Source organism: Malus sylvestris, chromosome 10, assembly GCF_916048215.2.
Source record: "Malus sylvestris chromosome 10, drMalSylv7.2, whole genome shotgun sequence".
NCBI classification, from domain to species: Eukaryota; Viridiplantae; Streptophyta; class Magnoliopsida; order Rosales; family Rosaceae; genus Malus; species Malus sylvestris.
Genome location: NC_062269.1, coordinates 33,242,933 through 33,266,095, shown reverse-complemented (window position 1 = coordinate 33,266,095; position 23,163 = coordinate 33,242,933). Strand labels below are relative to the sequence as shown.

General features: G+C 34.3%; 2 protein-coding genes and 1 long non-coding RNA gene across 3 annotated transcripts in view; 1 reads left to right on the top strand and 2 right to left on the bottom strand.

The window, feature by feature from the left end:
• The window catches only part of LOC126586785 (MDIS1-interacting receptor like kinase 2-like), a 29,592-nt gene extending 26,778 nt beyond the window's left edge, over positions 1-2,814 (bottom strand). Inside the window, exon 1 of the mRNA XM_050251737.1 lies at positions 984-2,814. Within this exon, the coding sequence (XP_050107694.1) occupies positions 984-2,784 (1,801 nt within the window). The 5' untranslated portion in view covers positions 2,785-2,814. The remainder of the gene's footprint in view (positions 1-983) is intronic.
• Positions 2,815-9,940: 7,126 nt separating this feature from the next.
• On the bottom strand, positions 9,941-10,739 carry LOC126586793 (uncharacterized). Its single transcript, XR_007610900.1, has 2 exons — positions 10,386-10,739; positions 9,941-10,259 (listed from the first exon to the last, which is right to left on the bottom strand). It is a non-coding gene; the product is annotated as an uncharacterized LOC126586793 (long non-coding RNA).
• Positions 10,740-12,197: 1,458 nt separating this feature from the next.
• On the top strand, positions 12,198-14,310 carry LOC126584486 (uncharacterized). Its single transcript, XM_050248846.1, has 5 exons — positions 12,198-12,234; positions 12,347-12,503; positions 12,639-12,759; positions 13,173-13,239; positions 14,050-14,310. Exons 1-5 carry the CDS (start codon positions 12,198-12,200, stop codon positions 14,127-14,129), a joined length of 462 nt encoding a protein of 153 aa, XP_050104803.1. The 3' UTR covers positions 14,130-14,310.
• Positions 14,311-23,163: the final 8,853 nt, after the last annotated feature.

The window sequence follows — 23,163 nt, the reverse complement described above, 5'->3', positions numbered from 1 at the left end:
TCACACGCAGATGGAGACGAAAAGGACGAGATTAAATCACCTAGTCTTTTTCCCGTGATCACTTCCAATGCCAGCACTCCGAAGCTATAAACGTCACATTTCTCAGTTACCTTCCTTGTGTAGGCCAACTCTGCATAAAAATTAAGGGAGAGCAAGCCATGAGTATATGTTTAAATTTATATTATCAAATTTCAACATTTTATATTTTAACTGTTTTACTTTACCTGGTGCTACATATCCATATGTGCCTGCAAGTGAGCTCCAATTCGATGAGTCTGGATTCAAAAGCTTAGCAGTACCGAAGTCTGAAACACAAGGCTCGTAGTCATAATCCAGCAAAATGTTGCTGCTTGATAAGTCTCGGTGTACAATTGGCGGCACGCAATCATGATGCAGGTAAGACAGTGCATGAGCTACGCCTTTTACAATTCTCACCCTCCTACTCCAATCCAATTCTTGTGCTTCGTCTTCTTTGCTCAAGATTGAAGCCAGACTACCCTTTTCTAGGTATTCATAGACCAGAAAGGAGTGCTGTGAATTCGAACAAAAACCACAAAGTTTCACAATGTTTCGATGTCGTATATTGATTAGTGCACTTATTTCGTTGTGGAACTCCTTCTGTAATGTCTCCTCGCCGTCAAGTTTTTGATGGAGTTTCTTCACTGCAACTATGCTGCCTGATGGTAGCTTTGCCTTGTAGACACTTCCAGATCCTCCCTTCCCAATGCAAAATATGGAGTCAAAACCATTGGTTGCTCTTATGATCTCTCAATACAATTTTTTTCCATCTAAAAGAGAGATTGAAAAAATTTCATCATGGATATCACTCTTTTCTGTTCCCGGCTTTTTCTTTCTTCTTGTTTTGATGAAGACAATTGCAAGGAGAGCAAGTAAAACTGTTCCCAAGATGGGGAAAACGATTGCAAACAAGAGTTTTCTTTTGGTTTTTCTTTTTGAGACATGCTTATTGCAGGATTCTAGACCTACAACATTTCCACACAATCCTTCATTCCCTTCAAAGCTGTGAGCATCTTGAAATGCTTTGTTGTTGGGGATGGGACCCTGCAAGTGATTGTAGGATACGTCTATGTACGACAAGCCACGCATTCCATCAAAAGTTGCTGGAATGAGACCGGAAAGATTATTGTGGGAAAGATTCAGCCCCTCCAAGCTCTGCATATTGCTGATTTCTGATGGTATCTTTCCGTCAAGTGAGTTACGACTTAAATCTAACTGTGACAGGTGAAATAACTTCCCCAACTGAAATGGAATTTCTTGACTGAAATTGTTGTTGCTCAAATTCAAGTAGTTTAAACCGATCAATTCGTCAAAAATGCTTGGAATTGAGCCATTCAACTTGTTGGTGGACAAGTCAAGATATTCGAGTTGAGTGAATGCTCCAAATTCTGAGGGTATAGAACCCAAAAGTTGATTGCCATTCAACTTTAGATTCACCAAAGTACTCAATCTCCCCAAATCCTTGGGAACCACCCCAACCAGATGATTCGAAGAAAAATCGAGATACTGAATTTTAGTTGCATTGGCAATCTCAGATGGTATGCTACCAGAAAGGTTGTTCCCCGCAAAACGTAGGGCTGTTAAGTTTGGACACTGCCCCCAGATGTCTGAGATTTCCCCATATAAGTTGTTGTTGCTTATGTCTACAAACCGAAGATTCGGATAGACACCGAAGTCTTCAGATATGTTGCTTTTGAGTTGGTTCCCTTGAAGACGAACTCTGACTAAGCTCTTGCAATCCTTCAAGCTTTTCGGGATTGGACCTGTAAATTCGTTGTTTTCTGCAGTAAACCTTTGTAGCAGTCCACCACTACAAATATCTCGAGGCAAATAACCAGAAAATCGGTTAGCAGCCAGGTGTACATCCTCAACAAATTTCAAGTTTCCAATCTCTTCGGGAATAGTGCCGGAAAGTTTATTACCGAAGACAGAGAGATAAACAAGGTTTGTCAAATTGCCAAAAGAAGTTGGGATAGAACCAGAAAGGGTATTGTTGTACAACATCATGATGGTTAGACTTTTCAAGTTTCCGAAACTCAGAGGGATTGGACCTGATAAATAGTTGTCAAACAGGTAAAGTTCAACCAATTTCGAAAGGTTTCCAATTTCGGGAGGAACAGAACCCGAAAGTTGGTTTCGGTGGAGAATCAAAGAAGTCAATTGGCTCAAATTACCCAAAGAAGCTGGAATTGAACCCTCTAAATTGTTAAAGTTTAGAGCTAGCTCATAGACAAATTTAAGTTGGCCTATTTCTTGAGGAATTGAGCCGTTGAACTTATTTGCATTTAGGTGAAGGACCTGAAGATTTGTTAAAAGACAGATTTCAGGTGGGATTTTTCCAGACATTTGATTGTAGGATACATCAAAATAGATAAGTTTGGTGAGGGAACTGATCTCAGGTGGGATTTGATCAAAAAGTTCATTGTAGCTTAGATCAACATATGCAAGATTGGGCAAGGACATGAATGGAAATTCAAGTAGAGTACCTTGTATACCAGAGTTGGTGAGGTTTAATCTGTTGACGCTTCCAGCTGAGTTGCATGAAACTCCAATCCAAGTATTGCATGGGGCTTCATTTGCATTCATCCATGAGGTCAGGTTGTTTTGGGTTTGGTTTTGAAAGCTAGCTTTCCATTTGAGAAGTGCTTCTGCTTCAGTGGAATTGGCAGAAGCAAAAGCACTTTTTTGTGATGAAGCTAGCTGAAGATACAAGATCAGGCAAGCTAGAAAGCATAGTTTATCACAATAAATTGAAACTCTAGTCATGGTTTTTGTGTATACCTTTTTCTTAAGCAATTCATGGCTTTATTGATAGTGAGATGTATTACTAATTTGCATCCAAATGGTTAATTTAAAATTACAACCCGATGATGTTTTTAAGTTTTTATTACTAAAGTTAAGGAAAACGGGAGAACCTTGAACTTTCTAGTGATTTTTAAGGGGTTTTTTTTTTATAATAAAAATATGTCAAATTTTAAGGTAAAAGATACAACCACGTAAATTAAAAAGTAGGATTAATTTCAATTTACTTTTCTAACACTTCTTGATTTTCAATATTGGTACAATAAGTTTTTTTTTCATTACAGAGTGGTACATGAAGTCGTAATTGCATATATTTATTAAGATTATTGTTAAATCAGCAGTCAACTGATGACGTGGCGCCTATGTGGAGAATTACTGAGGGTTATGTGTATATTAAAAACTAAAAACATTAAAATTAAGAAAAATTAAAATTTAAAAAAAAATCTGGCCTCTTCTAATCCCCTTCGGCCATCTTCCTTCTTCCCCTCGCTTTCTTCCTATCCACCATCCTCTACCTAGCTTTCCTTGATTTCTACACCATCCCCTTCTCAGTAACTCTATCAATTAAGTAAGGACTGTTTTTACAATCCTTCCTTCTTTTTCTCCTTATCTCCTTTCTCTGTGCAGTCGGGCTATCACCCACAACGCATATTACGGATTCCATGATTGGTCCATGGCAATTAACTCGGCGGCCAAGTCGGATCTAGCTTCCTTCTTTCATGGGTACTAAGCTTGTCAATTTCTGACACGACCCAATAACCCAACACGACACGAAATTAACAGGTTTTCGGATCGACACGATAACGAATTGGGTTGTTATCGGATAAGTCAATAAGCACATGTTAAGATAACGGGTTGGTTCAGGTATACGTGTGAGTAACTTATTACACGATAAGAAAAATATTGATTTAATAATTTTATACTACTAAAAAGAATCTGGGTTTTCTGGTTGTGGGAAGCAGGGAAGAAGGAAATGTGAAGGGCAAAGTAGAGCACAGGTAGTAGTGGAAGAGGTCAAGGAGGACGAAGCCTGAAGTCCTTGCCGTCGAAAATTAAGGTCTAGGAGGAAAGAGCCCAATCGGAGGGCACGACCGATGAGCTTGGTCGGATTAGAGGTGAATCAGATGACAAAGCTCGTGAGTTCTCAGATTGAAGTTCGAGTGGAAGTCTTTGTTCATGATTCAGAGTTGGGGACGAGGAGAGAGGGAGAGAACACGAGCAGAGAGGAGAATAGAGGACACGAGCAAAGGGCGATCGAAGGGATTAGCTAGTCTCATGGTTCGCGATGTCTCTTGCTAAGGCCATCTAGCACGGTCCTTAGTTGAGGTGAGTCCGGCTTACTCCCACTAAAGCTAGTCCTGTGAAGTAACAAACATGGGACTGGACTAACTATTAGTCTAGTCCAGTCCAATGATGGCTAGCGAAGGGAAACAAACACACCCTAATTATTTCTAGAATTGAACATTGACTATTTTTAGAACTCAACACAGACTATTTCTTAAACTAAACATTGATACTATTACTATTTGTTAAATTGAACACTGATTATTTTTAAAAATTAAACATTGGCACTTTCACTATTTCTTAAACTGAACACTAGAACTATTACTATTTCAAACTGAACATTGCTACTATTACTATTTTAAACTAAACACTGATTATTTCTAAAATTGAACACTTACACTATCATTATTTCTTAAACTGAAAACTGACTATTTTTTAAACTGAACAATACTACTACCAGCGCATATTTGTATTTACAAGTGGCAATTAAACTAAAAAACTAGGCAACTTGAAATAAATAAGACAAACACAAGTTTGATAATACTAAAATCAATAAATTAACCTACAATTAGCATTTCTCTTACATAGTTATCACTTTGGACTTTTTGACATTGAAAACCTCAACCATAATATAAGGAAGAAATTTTAATAATTGAGAAATGCTGAGGAGACTCTCTATAGATTTTTCGTCACCATTTCATGTTTTTTGGCACAATTCTTGTTTCAACATTATAAAATATCGTACAAAAAACATAAGATGCCGAAGTTCCACTTTAAAAGAGTCTCCTTAGCATTTCTCTCCACACTTTCATCAACACTTTGATTTTTCTCAAAATTGTGTGATGCAAGCGCAAGTCGTTTGGACATAAATTTGAGTGGGGTCGTTTATGGATGACTTAATAGGACATGCAAAAACCTTAAACCAATGTTTGAAATTTCTTCAATGTGATGAATATTTCTGTGAAAATATCCATATGATCAAATAAAGATATAGAAATGGGGTGAAGTTATATCGGAGAAACTCTTAACTTTCGACTGTCGATATTTCTCACATCGGTTAAATATCAGATAATTCTTATATTTCATCTAAAAATTTGTTTGACATTCCTTAAAGTTTTATTTTAATTTTTTTTTTTAAATTTTCATCATTTCCATAAAAAACAGCCGATATCAATATCGATACATCCACTGATATTCTCACAAATTTGCATGTTGACATTTTACTATGCCGATATTTTGAACACTATCTTGAACTAACCATAACATGCAATAATCAATTCCATGTCAAATAAAGATTAATAAAAATTGGATAAAACGCGCACAGATATGTGGTGTAGGTCTCATTATATTTATTCGTGATAAATATCACACAGTGTGTTTAAAAAAAAAAATTAAATACAGTTTTAATTGAATGAAAAATAAAATAAAAAGGTAATGAGTAGGAAATAGGGGAGAGAAAATGGAAGAGAAAAATTATGTTTATATGTGGAAGGAAAAAACAGTAATTTTTTAGGTTACAAAATAATGCAGTTTCAATTGTTTACCACATAATTTTTTTTTCTTTTCCTTTTTTTAATATAGGTTTTTACCTTTACATGACCACATAGAAAAGAGAGAAGCGAAAACAGCTGATGAATATTTGACTTTACAACAAGGAGATTGATTTATTAAATATATAAAAGACTACAAAATGGAGTAGTATGTGAAAGAGAAGTGAATGTGAAAATCACCTTTTAATAAGTAATCTACCAAGCTTATAAGTGTATTTTTTATAAGTAAAAGATGTGCAACTTGAAATTAGTATATAATATTAATCTTGAAGCTTTATAAGTAGTGTGTTCAATATTCAAGCAGTTATTTTATTATTATAAAATAAATAGAATGATATAAAAAAGAGGACTTTAACGAAAAGCTCTCGTTACTGTTTACTTTAACGAAAAACCACATTTTTATACTAAAAAGTCAATCCTGGTACTATTCACTTTACCATTTATTTTGTCCTTATCATTAAAACTCAAAGTTTTCAAACCCTTTTCATTAGTTTTCCTTATAAAAAATATATTATTTTCTCTACTTGTACTATTACATGAAGAGTACCACTCGAATAAGCTATTGAACAGTATTCATTAGGAATTGGTAAGTTGGGGTTGGAAGATTCAAAGTATGACATTAACAGGCTCTTATTTTCTGGTCCAATCAGACTTTTATTTTCTTCCATGCTATAGCCAAGGAAGAAAATATCGGTAATATCGGAAATATCGATAGTCCGAAAACACGGAAATATCAATGGAAATATCGGGATAATATTGATATCGATAAAAATTACATGGAAACCACAGAAATTGTAAGAAAAACTTGGAAATTTTTATTGAAACTTTGCAGGATGTTTATTTAGTCAATTATCTATTAGTTTATCACAAAAAATTGGAAGTAAATGCATTGCATGATGAATTTAACATTATCAAGTTGATTGTATAGCGAGCTGACAAACATTGTGCGTGTAGAAAACATGTAGTAATTAATGAAAGAAGTCTAAACACACCATAATCATTTATATATAATGAATTAGTACAATATTTTACACTTTATATATTGCATGGTAAGATACATGAGTGACTTAGTACCACATAGAGTTCCTATAGGTTCAAAATTTTCACCATCTTTATCATCTCTATGTGTAGAGTGAGTGTATTGTGAAGAGTAGTTATTAAATAATCCTAATATAAAACATGGTGATGAATAATAATCCAATTTGATAATAATCCAATATAATGAATAATAATCTAATTTGATAATAATCTAATTTAATGAATAATAATCCAATTTAATGAATAATATTTCAATTTGTTAATAATTTAATTTAATGAATAATATTCTAATTTGATAATAAAAAAAACTTAATATTAATGAATAATAATCCAATTTAATGTCAATCTTTTTTTCACACACACCCGGTTTTGAACTTTGGTAGTATGATACCACTCCACCTTTTTGTCTTGTCAATCTTTTTTTCACACACACACACACGGTTTTGAACTTTGGTAGTATGAAACCACTCTACCTTTTTGTCTTGTCAATCTTTTTTTCACACACACACGGTTTTGAACTTTGGTAGTATGAAACCACTCTACCTTTTTGTCTTGTCAATCTTTTTTTCACACACACACGGTTTTGAACTTTGGTAGTATGAAACCACTTCACCTTTTTGTCTTGTCAGTATGAAACCACTCTACCTTTTTGTCTTGTCAATCTTTTTTTCACACACACACGGTTTTGAACTTTGGTAGTATGAAACCACTTCACCTTTTTGTCTTGTCAATCTTTTTTTCACACACACACACGGTTTTGAACTTTGGTAGTATGAAACCACTTCACCTTTTTGTCTTGTCAATCTTTTTTTCACACACACACACACGGTTTTGAACTTTGGTAGTATCAATCTTTTTTTCACACACACACACGGTTTTGAACTTTGGTAGTATGAAACCACTCCACCTTTTTGTCTTGTCAATCTTTTTTTCACACACACACACCCGGTTTTGAACTTTGGTAGTATGAAACCACTCCACCTATCTTTTTTTCACACACACACACGGTTTTGAACTTTGGTAGTATGAAACCACTTCACCTTTTTCTCTTGTCAATTTTTTTTTCACACACACACAGTTTTGATAGTAAGAAACCACTCCACCATTACTTTTTATCTTGTCAGTGTTTTTTTCACACACACACCTTTTTCTCTCGGATAGATAACACACACACAGGCAACACACTTTTTGTCTTGTCAATGTTTTTTTTCACACACACACACACCTTTTTTCTCACACACGCAACACACACACACGCAGACCCTCAGTCTATCCTTCTCCCTCAGTCTCTCCACCCTCAGTCTCTCGGTCGATCCTTCTCCATCCTTCTTCCCTAAGTCTCTCCTTGTTTCTTCTTCGGTTCTTCCCCCCATCTCTTCTCTGCAACTCACCTTCCCAGAGCCTATCCTTCTCCCTCAGTCTCTCGATCGATCCTTCTCCATCCTTCTCCCTCAGTCTCTCCTTGTTTCTTCTTCGGTTCTCCCCCTATCTCTTCTCTGCAACTCACCTTCTCCCTCAGTCTCTCCTTGTTTCTTCTTCGGTTCTCACCCCCCCATTTCTTCTTCGGCTGCCGTTGCGATGACGACGGAGGATCCTCGGCGATATTATGGCTAATATCGATAATATTGATAATATCGCGATATTATTACGATAATTAAGTGTAAACGTTGAAAATATCGTTATGTAAAAATAACGATATTATCGGCGATATTTCACCAATAATATCGATATTTTCTTCCATTCTATAGCAGACATTGACATAGTGATCACTTTAGACATTTCGACATTGAAAACCTCACACATAATAACAAAGAAGATATTTCGTTTTGCATAATTTCGTCAGCAGGTGACTTTGACAGTTTTATTTTATTATCTCGAAATTATGTGCAAGTCCTTTCGATATAAATTTGAGTGGGAGGCGTTTATGGATGACTAAATGGGCATGCAGAAATCTTGACCTACCCCTAACATGCATAATCAGTTCCATGCCAAATAAGTATCAATAAAAATAAAACACGTTTAGATTTGTAGTGTAGGTAGCATACAGATATATATATATATATATATATGTGTGTGTATTATATTTATCAAGGAGGGTTTTTTTTTTTTTTTTTTTTTTAAGTCAATATTATTTACATTAAGGAAAATGGGATGAATTTAGTCTCAAAATAGACTAGCAATAATGTAGTTCAAATCCGTTTTTAGGGAGAGTCGAACCTAAAATCTCTCACTTACAAATGAAGAGGAATGCTACTCAATATATAAAAAAACTACAAAACGGAGGAGTATGTAAAATAGATAAGTTAATAAAATCACCTCTAAATAAGTAATCTACCAAACTTGTAATTGTATTTTCTACTAGTGATATGTGCGACTAGAAACTAGTATATGATATTAATCTTTAAACTTTATCTAGTATTCAAGTAGTTGCTCTACGGTTATAAAGTAAGCAAAAGGACACTAAAAATATATTATTTCTCTACTTGTATTATGATAGCTAATCGCTTGAATAAGTTATTGAACAGCCAATAGGATCCTTTCCGGATTCTTTTGGTGAGGATTCTAGGGATTCGTGAATTGTGTCCGTTCAACGTACATCTTGCGGTCAGTTTTTATCAGGTATTGTTTGTGTTTAATTTTAAATAAAAATATATAAAATAATAAGGTAAAAGACTATTTACTACCCTCATGTTTTGTGATTTTCAACATTTAGTACATCAAGTTTTTTTATCTCAGATTCATACCTAAAGTGTAAATTTTGGGACAGTCTCATACATCTGTGTACATTTTGGGACAGTCTCATACATCTGTTAATCAAACTATTAAATCTACCGTTAATTGTGACGTAGCGCCCATGTGAACAATGACTGGGGACCATGTGTCATCCACATTTTTTTTTTCACTTCTTCTTCTTCCTCCGAATCTAGGGAAGATGAAGGTTTTTTTTTTTTTTTTTTTTGTGAGGAAGATGAAGATGAAGAAGGAAGAAGGAGAAGAAGGAGAAGAAGAAGGAGGAAGAAGAAGGAGAAGAAGACGGAGGAAGGAGGAAGAAGAAGAAGAAAGAAAAAAAAAAGTTGCAGTCGGAGGAAGAAGACTTTCTTTGCCTGAATAATTTCCATTTGCAGACGCGACCGATGACCTTCTCTGGTTCATCTTCTTTGTTTTTCGTCTGGTGAAAGGTTTTTTTTTATTGAATAATGATTTAATTGTACACTTTGAAAGAAAAAAAAATGATAAACAAACTGATATCGAACAAGAGCAGATTGATCTAAAATGATCGAATCCATTATATGATTCTTATTCATAGACACAAGGTAAAGAAGAAGACTACAAATTGCAAACGACTATAATCCAAAAGATCACATCTTGCTAAAAACTTCGAAATTACAAAAGGTATATTTATAAATTATCCCAACATAAAAAGAAACCAAATTACTACCTAGTTATTGTCTTTAGCTTACGGAAGAACAGGACCAGGCGAACCACCTCCTATTGGTACCCCTACTTTCTTTCCCCGAAAAATCTCCTTTTGCAGACGCGACCTCCTCATCATCTTCTCTGCATCATCTGCAATGACAAGATCAGGAACCTCATCATTAGTAACCAGACATACATATACATATACACACGAGAGAGAGAGAGAGAGAGAGAGAGAGAGATTTAATGTATACATTAGCCACCAAAATTACGTACTGTGTTTTGGATTTTCAGAAGCATTGGCATAGACTATTTCGGATGAAAACAATAGCAATATAATTATGAGAATCATGTAAGCAACGCTGGCCTTGCGAACCATATTGTATCAGATCGATATACAAATCTCCTTCGTTCCCATATAACTACTAATATATATATCATGTCTAAGATGCATTTTATAGGTTCAATTCTCGTCAAAAACGAATTCGAATCACATTATTGCAAGTTCATTGTAAGAATTAGCTCACTCCCGCTAATGTAGATAAAATCGTTTGTTCAAAAAAAGAAAAAGAAAAAAACGCATTTTAGGTGTTTTTTTTTGTACAATTAGGTATTTGACTAACAACTGAGTATTGCATGCTAAGTCAAGGGTTGCCCATTAATTAATTATCATTTTATGAGAGTCTTCCATTGTTCCATGTGAAATTTCTTATATGTGTGTGATCCCAGGCCATGTCAAAGATGTGTGCGAAATTTGTTATGTTATAACTCCCCATCTCAATTTAATTATCCATTATATTGATGGTGATGTGTAGACTGGATATTCGGGTCGTGTTTTTCGTGTTTGTATCGTTTTTGTGTCATATTTGACATCTGAACGGGTTGTGTCGTGTAACACTCATTAAAATGAACGGATAATATGACCCGACTCGAATTCGACTCATTATTATTAATACGTAATATGATCCGACCTGTTATTATTAATAAGTAATACGATTCAACCCATTACTTGTTAAAGAAAATATATTTTAACCAATAAATAATCAAATGAAAAACACAATACTAAAATAGTATATACATAGCACATTGTCACATAAATATTACTCCAAAACATAAAAACACATTTGTATCTCAAGTATCAAATAAATATTAATATAGAAGTGTGAAAAATATAAAAATATATATAAATGCTCGTAATGACAAGCTTTACAACTTCTTCGAGGGGCTCAACTTCGAAATTTGCTACTATAATCACATAAACTATAGATCAAAATTTATTGTTGATTACATTTGCGCTCCATTCTTCTTACCAAAATTTTTTTTCTTCAGATTTTCTTTTTAGAAAACATGATTTTTTAGATGATGCAAGAAGATGAATGCCTAAGATTGTTGATGTTACGTACAGACTTTACCGTTGGTGAACATATTGCTCATAGTTTATATAGTCTTTAGAAACTATATGACATCGCCTCATATTTCAATTAACCGTAAATATCAAAACGTGATATCAATGATCTGAATCGTTCATTTTTCTACATCCGCTAAAATATCATGTTTTCAAAAAAGAAAATCTGAAAAAACGAAATTTGGTGAGAAAAATAAAGCGTAAACGACAATCGACATTTGAATATAAATCTAAGGTTTATGGATTATGATGTCAGATTTCGGAGTTGTTCCCTTCATGAAAGTTGTAAAGCTTGTCATTGTATATTTTCTATTACATTTTTTTCACACTTCTATAATAATCATTATGAATTTTATTAATTTTGCACTCAAATAAAAAATAGGTTAAAGCACAGGACTAAAGGCACCAAAGGTGATAGTGATTCGAACTCACTCCCAAATGGCATAGGAAATTACAAAAAGAACAGAAGAAAGGATTTTGGCTTATCATTAACAACAAGTATTGAGCCCTTAGGCCATCTCCAACCGAATGGTCCAGAGGGCCAGAGGGCCGAAAATAGCCCTAAAATCGTCTCCAACCGAGGGCTAGGCCAAAGGGCTCTGGAATCTGGAAGGGCCCCACGGGATCGGAGAGGGCTGGAGTGTCACAGCCCGTCCCGGAGGTACTGTTGACGGGAATGTGAAATGACGGAAGTGCCCTTGGCGTTATTAAGGTGCGTATGTTTGTGGCGTTATTTTGGTCCAAATATTAATTTAGCTAGAAGAAATATTAGTGAGTTGGAAATATTGAAGGTTTGATTTCTTTTGTTATGTATGGCTAGGATGAAATGGAGGGTGTGGGTTAATCTGGACCACACAAGACCTTTCCTTCCCTCTCCTTCCCCCGTGCCTTCCCTGTCTCTCCCTCTCCCTCACGAACTCACGCACACACACCCATTGTACGGCACACACCCAAAATCCTTCAAAACTCGACGGATCGAGGCAAATAAGGTATGTATCTTCATCCTTTTGACGTCCTGAGTTCATTGGTGCTAGTTTTAGGAAGTGAAACCTTCGATTTCACGTGGAATCCGAAACCTCCATTTTTGGGTACTGTTCATGCGAACGTAAAATGTTGTGTTTCAGGGGAATTCAAGCTTATAGCAAGCTTAGTGAGGTCCTAAGGAAGCTCGGGGACGTTCGTTTGAAGGATTTGGACGTCGGGATCGTGGGTTTCAAAGTTGGCCGAATTCTTGGATTTTGCTCGGTGAGATTTCTTGATTTTTAGACCCTAAGACTAGTCCAACGTGATAGTGCACTCTTAGGGCTTCAATTTGGTATAAAATACGAAGAAATTGGGTGAAAAACGAAGGAGAACAAGAAGTTTGAAAACTGGCCGGAATTGGGTCGCCGGAAAAACCAGTCCGGCGAACCCTGGGGAAGACGATGACACGTGCCGCGCGTGGCTGCGCGTGGCCTGCGCGTAGGGCCGAGCCCTAGCCGGCGCGTGAGGGCGCGTGGGGAGTCCAAATCAGTTTCTAAAAATTTCTCGACGCTCGTGACGTCGAGTAGGTCGATGTGGTATATTCATATACCCAAATTGAGCATCTTATGAGAAGTTATTTCGAAATATTGGTGATGTGTTTAAAATTAACGTTTTTATAGTTATTTCGCATATAGGTGAGACGTATCCCGAGGATGACCGCATCCAGGGACGCCACGGGGGTTACGACCCGTCGACTTACCAGTGAGTGGGCAGTTTTGTTTTCGTATTACCTTTATACTATTAATTTTTCCCAGAAAATTGAATTTATACGAATTTATGTTTTAAAAATGCCATGCATAGAATTATTTGATAAATATGAATTTCACATGAGATATATGATTGATATATGATGCATACATGTTGCATGGTGCTGTGGAGGCACAGGTAAGTCAGGTGAGTTCATTTATTCATTGAATTGTTGTTGTTGAGATGTTTTGAGCTCATAACCTGCACCCTAGGTGTTAGTGCTTATATTATTCACCACACCGCACGCTCGCCTTGGATCCAAGTAGGTGGATGTCGTATAGACCATGTGAGGGTTCCGACATGCTAGTCGTATAGATCACTAGGCGTGATTCCGACTAGTGGGTGATCTTAGTTATGCGCGCTGATGATATGATGAGAGAAGCACTAGAGCGTATTTTTACACCTTTCATCGTATAGACTACCTTACGTAGTTCCGAGTGATGTGCAGAGTAGGGACGTACAGGTCACTGTGGTGACTCCGGCTTAGTGGGATTTTGAGCTATTGAATTAATCGTATAGGACCAACTGCAGGGTCTCCGATTGATTCCTCATTTCACCTGATTTATATTTTGATTTATGGCATGGCATGTTTTCTTGAAAATGTTAAAGATTTGGGATTTAAGTTTTGAGATTTTATATGGTTATATATATATTTCTGGGAAAGTATACAGGTTTTTACGGCGAGGGGATATAATTGTTTTAATGAACTGTTTGGAAAACTAATTTGTTTTACTGACCCACTCATTTTGTTTTGCGCCCCTCCAGGTTCTAGTTTAGCGGTGGTTGGCTCACGAGGTCCTTTTTCCGGCTTTCTGACAGACCTTGGACATGTAGGACTCACCTGAAGGTGATGTATTCTTATTTTAGTCCTACTTGACTGCAGTTAACCTATGCTCTGAACTTATGTGTTTACTTGTCAACTCGTATGGTTATGTTCGTAGGTGGTTATGTTTGAATTTGGTTTGAAATTCTGCTGATTTATGTTGCTTTTCCGCTTCCGTGTCGTGCTTATGGCTACGTCACGCCCACGTGACGGCCAGCACACCTGGATCCTCCGGATCGGGGTGTGTCATGGAGGGCTGGAGGACTGGCTGCTTTCGGCCAGCCAGCCAGCCCCGGGCTGGCTATTTTTTTTTTAATGTTTTCCTATTGCTGTCGGTTATAACCGACAACATTAAAGAGTTTTTTTATTTTTTTAATAGTTCTACTATTAGTGTCGGTTATAACCGACACTAATAGTTTGAATGTTTTTTAATATAACGGCTAGTAGCCGTTGTATTATTAGGCCTTTTTTTTTAATGAATTTAAACTTTTTTTTTCCCTTTTTTTTTCCTTTTCATATGAATCAAATTTTATTTCATATTTTATTTCAATTCTATTTTACAAAATTTTGTTTCATATTTTTTTTTAAATTCTATTTTTTTCCTATAACTTCTATTTTACAAAATTTGATTCATATTTTTTTTCTTATAACTTCTATTTCACAAAATTAGTTTCATAATTTTTTTTCAATTCTATTTTTTTCCTAGGCCATTTATACAACATTAAATTAAATTAAGTAACATGAAACAACATTAAACAATATGAAATAACATTAAATAACATTAACCAACATACAAATTATACAACATAAAAAAACATTTAACAACATGAAACTTAAACAACATTTTTAAAAACATTTAACAACATAAAACTTAAAAGCTGAGGTGCTTTACCTTCCGTCAAGTTATTGAAGAGGGGTGAACGCCCAAGAACTGTAATGTCATTTTGGGATCCAGGGACTCCAAAGAAAGCATGCCAGATCCATGTGTCATATGAGGCAACTGCCTCTAACACAACAGTTGGCTTTCTCGACCTTCCGCTAAAGCTTCCTTGCCATCCAGTGGGACAGTTCCTCCAATCCCAATGCATGCAGTCTAATGACCCTATCATGCCCAGAAACCCACAGTCTTCAGCTTTGTGAAGGAGCCGATTCAGATCTTCTTGATTTGGCTCTCGGACTCGTCTTTGTAAACCTGAACAATTGTGTTACAAAATTCTTCAAGAGTATCAAGGCATGTAGACTCAGACATACCATGGGTTTCATCCATCGAATCAGCTGAGGAGCCATATGCCATCATTCGGAGTGCAACAGTAACCTTCTGATAAGGTGAGAAACCAGGGCGGCCTGCTCTGTCCCGCTTCTGTCGAAAGTATGGATTGACCTGCTGGACATCATGAAGTAAACGCTCGAAGACATGACGCCTCATCCGGAAGCGACGTCTGAAATCCTCTTCTGTGTACACCGAGTCGGGGTTGAAGTAGTTGTTCATCAGATTGGCATGGGCCATCGCTCTGTTTCGTGGTTTGTAAGAGCGACCAGCAATAGAGCCACCCCATTGAGGTTGTTCCTCAGTTGGCTGACACACCATGGCCGTAGCCATGGCTGCTGCCATGTTTTGTGTGTTGCGCCTTACTTGAACTTCTTCATCTGACTCCTCATCTTCTCGTCTCATTTGCGCCCATTTTGCTTCCAATTTGGAATTGGATAAGGACCCCCAATTGGAATTGGATGAAGATCCAAAGTTGGAATTCATTGCAAACTTGAATTGAAAGAGATTGAATTGCAAGAGATTGAATTGAAATAGATTGAATTTAAAGTTGTGTGAATTATAGCCCAATATCCACCCTATTTATAGCAAAAAAAATTCAAATCCAACGGCTAGCTGACGTCAGCATGATGTCAGCTACCAACGGCTAGCTGACATCATGTTGACGTCACCTAGCCGTTAGATTTGAATTTAAATTGTAGTTTTTAAATAATAAATTATGTTTGGCCCTATGGCCCTTTGGCCCTCGGTTGGAGACGGTTTTTTGTGACAGGGCTAAAACGAGCCATTTGGCCCTCTGGCCCTCGGTTGGAGACGGAGGCAAATATGGCCCTGTACTGTTCATTAAAATATTAATATCTTGAGGAATCTTGGAGGGCTAGAGGGCTCAAACGAGCCCTCTGGCCAGCCCTCGGTTGGAGATGGCCTTATCTCCCATGATCAATCCAAAAGAGCATAATGATGAAAATAAGTCATTTAAAGCTATGTCTGCACCGGCCTCTAGAAGCACACAAATAACTACTATTCATGAGCATTTGAAGGGTATTAAAAATTTAAACAAGGATGGAAGCAACGTCTACACGTGGGGGATGCAATCGCGACTGTTTATAGATTCTTTCACATTTTTCACACTTGTACATTAATTATTATGATTTTTTTAAATATTGAACTGCCTTATAAATACTATTCATGAGATTTTGTAGCTCTTTAAAAAATTTAATGATGATGTACCCATCTCAAAACTTAAAGGATGTGATCACAAGCATTTGCATATTTTTTTACATTTTTTCGCACTTGTAAATTAATTATTATAATTTTTTTAATGTGTTTAGTATTTTTATTTTTTAATGTGTTTTATTATGTTTTATCTTACTTTTAAGAGGATAAAACATTTATGAGTATGACTGTATGACATAGAGTAAAAAACTTTCTTAGATCGTTAACTTTAAAATTGAAAATCTATCATTTTGTCTATACAATTATTATACTAGTTGATTTGAATTTTGAACAACATGCCAATTAAAATTTATCCTAGTAATGATAATAAGAAACTCTGATAATAGAAATACATAAATAAACAAAAATTAAAATTTTTTAATTATACTATAAAATACAATAATACACATTTAATAGACAATATATATATAATATAGCTACGGTATTTATAGTAATTTTTTTATAGTTCAACTTTAAAATTATCAAAATAATTTTTTTCTTAACGGATTGAAATAGGTTACTCACGGGTTATCCGTGCGTAAACCCGTTAATGTGCTCTTAACGGGTGATCATATAACGACTCGATTAGTTATCGTATTGCCTCGAAACTCTTTATTTTTATGTCGTATTAACAAGTCGTGTAAGAAAGTGTCAAATTTAATGATGAGTAATGACTATATAATTAAATATAGTTTAACGTGTTCCACAAATAACCCTCTTTTATGAAATCTCAATCATAGTTAAGAATTCGAAAATTTCATAATTTAACCGAAAATAAAAGTATTCAGTAAAAAAATAAAAACTTTACTATTTAATCATATATCAATGACCTTTTTTTAGGCCTGATTAATGATATGTTTTTATTAATTAGGAATATATGAATGATGAATGCTATCCACTTAGTACTACGGTCTAATGGTATTCCTCTTCACTTGTAAGTGAAATGTCTTAAGTTCGATTCTCACCAAAGACGAATTTAAAATCGCATTATTGCTAGCTCATTACATTTTCCTCAGTATAAATAATATCGACTATTAAAAAAAAAACTCATTTATAAATATATATATACTTTGAATATTCCAAACCCCACTTAACCCATTCCTAATGAATGCTTTCCTAATGAATGCTGTTCAACAACTTATTCGACCGAGGTCCGAGACTCTACATGTAATAATACAAATAGAAAACATGAAATATTTTTCGTGTCATTTTATTTATTTCATAATAGTAGAGTAACTGCTCGAATACTGAACACTCTACTTTCAAAGTTTAAAAACTAATATCATGTATTAATTTTGAATCGTATCTCTCATTTATAGAAAATACACTTACAAGTTTTGTAGAAACTCTGAACTTAGTCGAAAGTTCAGAGTTTCTCCGATATAACTTCACCACCCCCCCTTTCTATATCTTTATCTGGTCATATGGATATTTTCACAGAAATATTGATCGCATCAAAAAAAATTCAAACACTAGTTTAAGGTTTCTGCATGTCCTCTCAAATTTATGTCCAAACAACTTGCATTTGCACCATACAATTTCGAGAAAAATCAAAGTGTTGATGAAAGAATAGAGAGAAATGCTAAGCAGATTCTCTTAAAGTTGGATTCTCTATAGAACTCTCTGTTATCTCATGTTCTTTGTATGATATTTTATAATGTTGACACATGAATTGTGCAAAAAACTTGAAATGGGGGTGGAAAATCTATAAAGAATCTCACTTTTTGAGAAAGTCTCCTTAACATTTTCAAATTATGCAAATTTCTTCTTGTTATTATGGTTGAGGTTTTCAATGTCGAAATGTCCAAAGTGATGATAACTATTTAAGAGAAATGGTAATTGTAGGTTTGATTGATTTAGTATTATTAAACTTATGTTTGTCTTACTTATTTCAAGGTGCCTAGTTTTTTAGTTTATTTGCCACTTGTAAGTATAAATATCATATGTGTTGGTAGTAGTAATATTCAGTTTAAGAAATTGTCAGTGTTTATTTTTAAAATAGTCTGTGTTTAGTTTAAGAAATATTGATAGTACATGTGTTCACCAAAAACGCTTTCAGTTATTTTAAAATTACATCCAAACGAGCTCTAAAATAGTAATAGTATTAGTGTCCAGTTTAAAACGGTAATAGTACCAGTGTTCAGTTTAAGAAATGGTGAGGGTACAAGTGTCACATCCTGGCCTGGGCCCCCACCACATCCCGGGCTCGACTTCACCGTAGCACGATATTGTCCGCTTTGGGCCCCCACCACACCCTCACGGTTTTGTTTCTGGGAACTCACACGAGAACTTCCCAATGGGTCACCCATTCTGGGATTGCTCTCACGCGAACTCGCTTAACTTCAGAGTTCCAATGGAAATCAAAGCCAGTGAGCTCCTAAAAAGCCTCGTGCTAGGTAGAGATGAGAATATACATATAAGGCTTACATGATCCACTCCCCTAGGTGATGTGGGATGTTACAACAAGTGTTTAATATTTTAAAATAACTAGTGTTCAATTTAACAAATAGTAATAGTATCAGTTTTTAGTTTAAGAAATAATCGGTGTTTTGTTCTAGAAATAATCAATGTTCAGTTCTAGAAATAATCAATATTCAGTAAAAAAAATTATATAATACCAATATTCAGTTTAAAAGATAATTAGTGTTCAGAGTTTAGGAGAAGCCCCACACAAAGTGGTGTTCAATATTTATTATAGATATTGCAACAATGGAATGTAAAATGTCTTAAGGAACAACTTAATTGCTTTAATTTGTCCTTATTCCAAGCACCTGCTAATATAAGTACCATTTCTAACTATTCATATGATTGGTCACTTAGTATTACGATATGGTGATATTTTTTTTATTTGTAATGAGAGGTATTATGTTCGATTCTCGCCCAATATGAGTTTGAACCACAATATTGATAGTCCATTATGAGATGTAACCCACTTTCGCACATTCTTAGTGTAGATAATATCGTTTTCAAAAACAAAATATCCATCTAATTGCTTTAAGTAGATACATCCATTTTTAAGGATTCCTTTCCATGTTGATGATTTTTTAACAATTGGAAGAAAGAAGCATTTTTACACTTGGATCCATTTAGTTTCTGGCTCAGTAGTTATCTTCCATCCAAGTTTAGCAAAAGCAACATTATTAAAATCAAAATGATTCATTCATCATATAGACTTAATCCTTCCATGTTTTTAGATTTACCTACTCGAGACATTTTTTGCATTATTTGTGCCCCAAAAGCATTAACGAGACAATAATGATTAGACATTTTTCACCCATTACACCAGACACATATAGATATAGACACAATCAAACAAATATTTTAAGAAAATGTTAAGAAGACTCTTTTAAAGTGCAACTCTCCCTCACATCATTTTTTTCACGATAATATTGATCCGAAAATTGTATTAAAAACATAACATGACAGAAGGTTCATATAAAGTCTCATTTTCAAAAGAAATCCCTTTAGCATTCTCATATTTTAATGGAAATGTGGCCCCGACAAACTTTTCAATCAAAGCGTACGGGGAAAATTCAACTTTCTAACTCCAAGAAGTCTAGCTTAGTTCAGGCTGCATATAGGTAAGGTAATCTATAAAGTCCTACGCATGAAATAAAATTTAAAATATAAGTTTTAAAATCCTGCAAAATCATTTCTAACAATTGGGCTAAAATAAACTTTAGGAGAAAATATATCTTTGGGCAAGATTTCTTTCAGAAATTAAGGCTGGCTTAAATTATTCTAAATTCACCAAATTGTAATATTTCAAATCTTTTTTTGTTTTTCACATATAACCTGATCAAATAAGTCAAATCTAATAGTTAAAAAGAAAAAAGATTTGATGACTCAAACTAAATTTAATGTCAAATCTTATTATATTGTATTTTCTGCTTTCCATTAAATTTGAAACTCTTTACGTTAAATAAATTAAGTTATTACATGATTTTTTGTTAAACAAAACTTAATCTAAGTCATTTTCATTAAAGCTAGACCTGACAATTTCTTATACGACTTATGTTATATGACACAAAAATAACGGGTTTCAGGCCAACATAATACCTAATCGGGTAACCCGTTAATAACGGATCATTAACGGGTTTACATTCAGACAGTCTGTGGATACTCCGTTTCAATCCATTAAGAAACAAATTATTTGATTATTTTAAAGTTAAACTAACTTACTATAAAATATAATAGTCATAATGTATGTAATGTGTATTAAATATGTATTATTATTCTATATAAGTTAAAATTTTAAGTTTTATTCATTTATTTATTTTATTATGAGAGTTTCTTCTTATCATTACTGATATAAATTTTACTTGACAAGCTGTCCAAAATTTAAATCAACTAGTATAGTATTACTGTATGCAAAAAAAACAAACATTCCACAGTCAACAACGTAACAAAGTTCTTTACTCTCTCTCGTACAGTCATACTCATGAATGTTTTATCCTCTTAAAAGTGAAATTAATACATTATAAAACACATTAAAAAAAATGAAAGTATGAAAGTTGTTGATGCACAAAATCAGTGAGGACTTTGGTACAACAGAAAGTGTTAAGTTTGTGACATTTGCTAGATTGATCCGGTCACTAGTGTGGATAAGTATGTAAATGATAGAGACAGGGAAGCAAACACAAGATGTACGTGGTTCACCCAGATTGGGTATGTCCACGGAGTAGAGGAGTTCTCATTAATTGTGAAAGGTTTACACAAGTACATATGTTCAAGCTCTCCTTTAGTGAGTACTAGTGAATGATTTAGTACAAATGACATTAGGAAATATTGTGAGAGAATAATCTCTATTTATAGAAGAGAGTTTCTAGTTTCATTTTGACATTGACACGTGTCGTGTTGTGATTGGTTTATAATGTTGACACGTGTCGCGCTATGATTGGCTTCTGATGTCGACACGTGTCGCGTTGTGATTGGCCTCCTGGTTGGAGGGAAACTCTTCTGGGTCCTTAACGGTATAACGTTGATCGGTGCTCAGTAGTTTTGGGATTGGTCAAGCATGGTATAAACAAAAGTAATTTAAATATCCAAACACACTAAAAAATTATAATAATTAATTAACAATTGCAAAAAAATGTGAAAAAAATATGCAAATGCTCATGATCACATCCTTTACGCTTTGAGACAAGTACATCGTTGTTTGAATTTTTAAAACCCTACAAAACCTCGTGTATAGTATTTTAGGGGAGTTCAAAATAAATAAAATTTCATAATTATCAATGTCCAAGTGTAAAAAATGTGAAATAATACATAAACACTCGTGATTCATCCTCCACGCATAGACGATAGTTACATCGTTGTTCAGATTTTTAAAACCCTCCAAACCCTCATGGATAATGTTTTTATAGTGAAAAACTAATAATAATTATTGTAGAAGTGTGAAAAAATGTAAAAACAAAATTATAATCAATTGTAATGACATGCTTTACAACTTTTTTGAAGAAGTCAACTCCGAAATCAGATACCATACTCCATAAACCTTAGATTTATATTTAATCATCGATTGTCGTTTACGTTTTATTATTTTCACCGAATTTCGTTTCTCAAATTTTCTTTTTTGAAAATATTATCTTTTAGCAGACGTAGAAAATGAAAATTCATTCTCTTAAAAGCTTCTTATATAATATATATATATATAATGTGACCTACACCAAATATCTAAACGCGTTTTATCTTTATTTATACTTATTTCTGCATGCCCATTTAGTCATCCATAAAACCCCCACTCAAATTTATACTGAAACCACTTGCACATAATTTCGAGATATTAAAATAAAACTGTCAGAATCACCTGCTGACGACATTATGCATGACGAAATATCTTCTCTGTTATTATGGATTCTTTTCGAATTTCTTCCTCCTAATTCATCAAGTTTAGAGATTCAGAATATTGAAATTTGATCCGCCAATTAAAGTTATTATATTTTTAAAATAAACCTCTGTTTATAACCATTGAATTAAATTTTAATAGTCCAAATTTCCGAACTAGATGGTTTAGGAGGAAAGGATCCCGGATCCCTTTTCATTTTGTATGAGGTTTTCAATGTCGAAATGTCTAAAGTGATCGCTATGTCAATGTCTGCTACAGCATGAAAGAAAATAAAAGTATGATTGAACCAGAAAATAAGAGCCTGTCAATGTCATACTTTGCATCTGCCAAACCCAACTAACTTATTATTCATAATTGATACTGTTCAATAACTTATTCAAACAGTATTTCACAGATCATAATACAAGTAAAAAAAAAGATATATTTTTGCTGTCCTTTTACTTGTTTTATAACTTTGAACACTCCACTTATAAAGTTTAAAGATTAATATCATATACTAATTTTGAGTCGCACATCTCTTACTTATAAAAAAATATACTTACAAACTTGGTAGTTTACTTATTAAAAGGTGATTTTCGCATTCGCTTATCTCTTTGACATGCTCCTGCATTTTGTAGTCTTTTATATATTAATAAATCAATTTCTTTGTTGTAATATCAAATATTCAAGGGTAAAGTACAAAAAATTATCTCAACTATTGGTGTCACGACACTTTCATACCTCATG

What these genes read in the sequence shown, in the direction of transcription:
- LOC126584486 (XM_050248846.1), top strand. Translation starts at nt 12,198, where the DNA reads ATGACGGAAGTGCCCTTGGCGTTATTAAGGTGCGTAT. An exon ending in GAATTCTTGGATTTTGCTCG is followed by an intron (nt 12,760 to 13,172) that starts GTGAGATTTCTT and finishes TTTCGCATATAG; the next exon opens with GTGAGACGTATCCCGAGGAT. An exon ending in TACGACCCGTCGACTTACCA is followed by an intron (nt 13,240 to 14,049) that starts GTGAGTGGGCAG and finishes GCGCCCCTCCAG; the next exon opens with GTTCTAGTTTAGCGGTGGTT.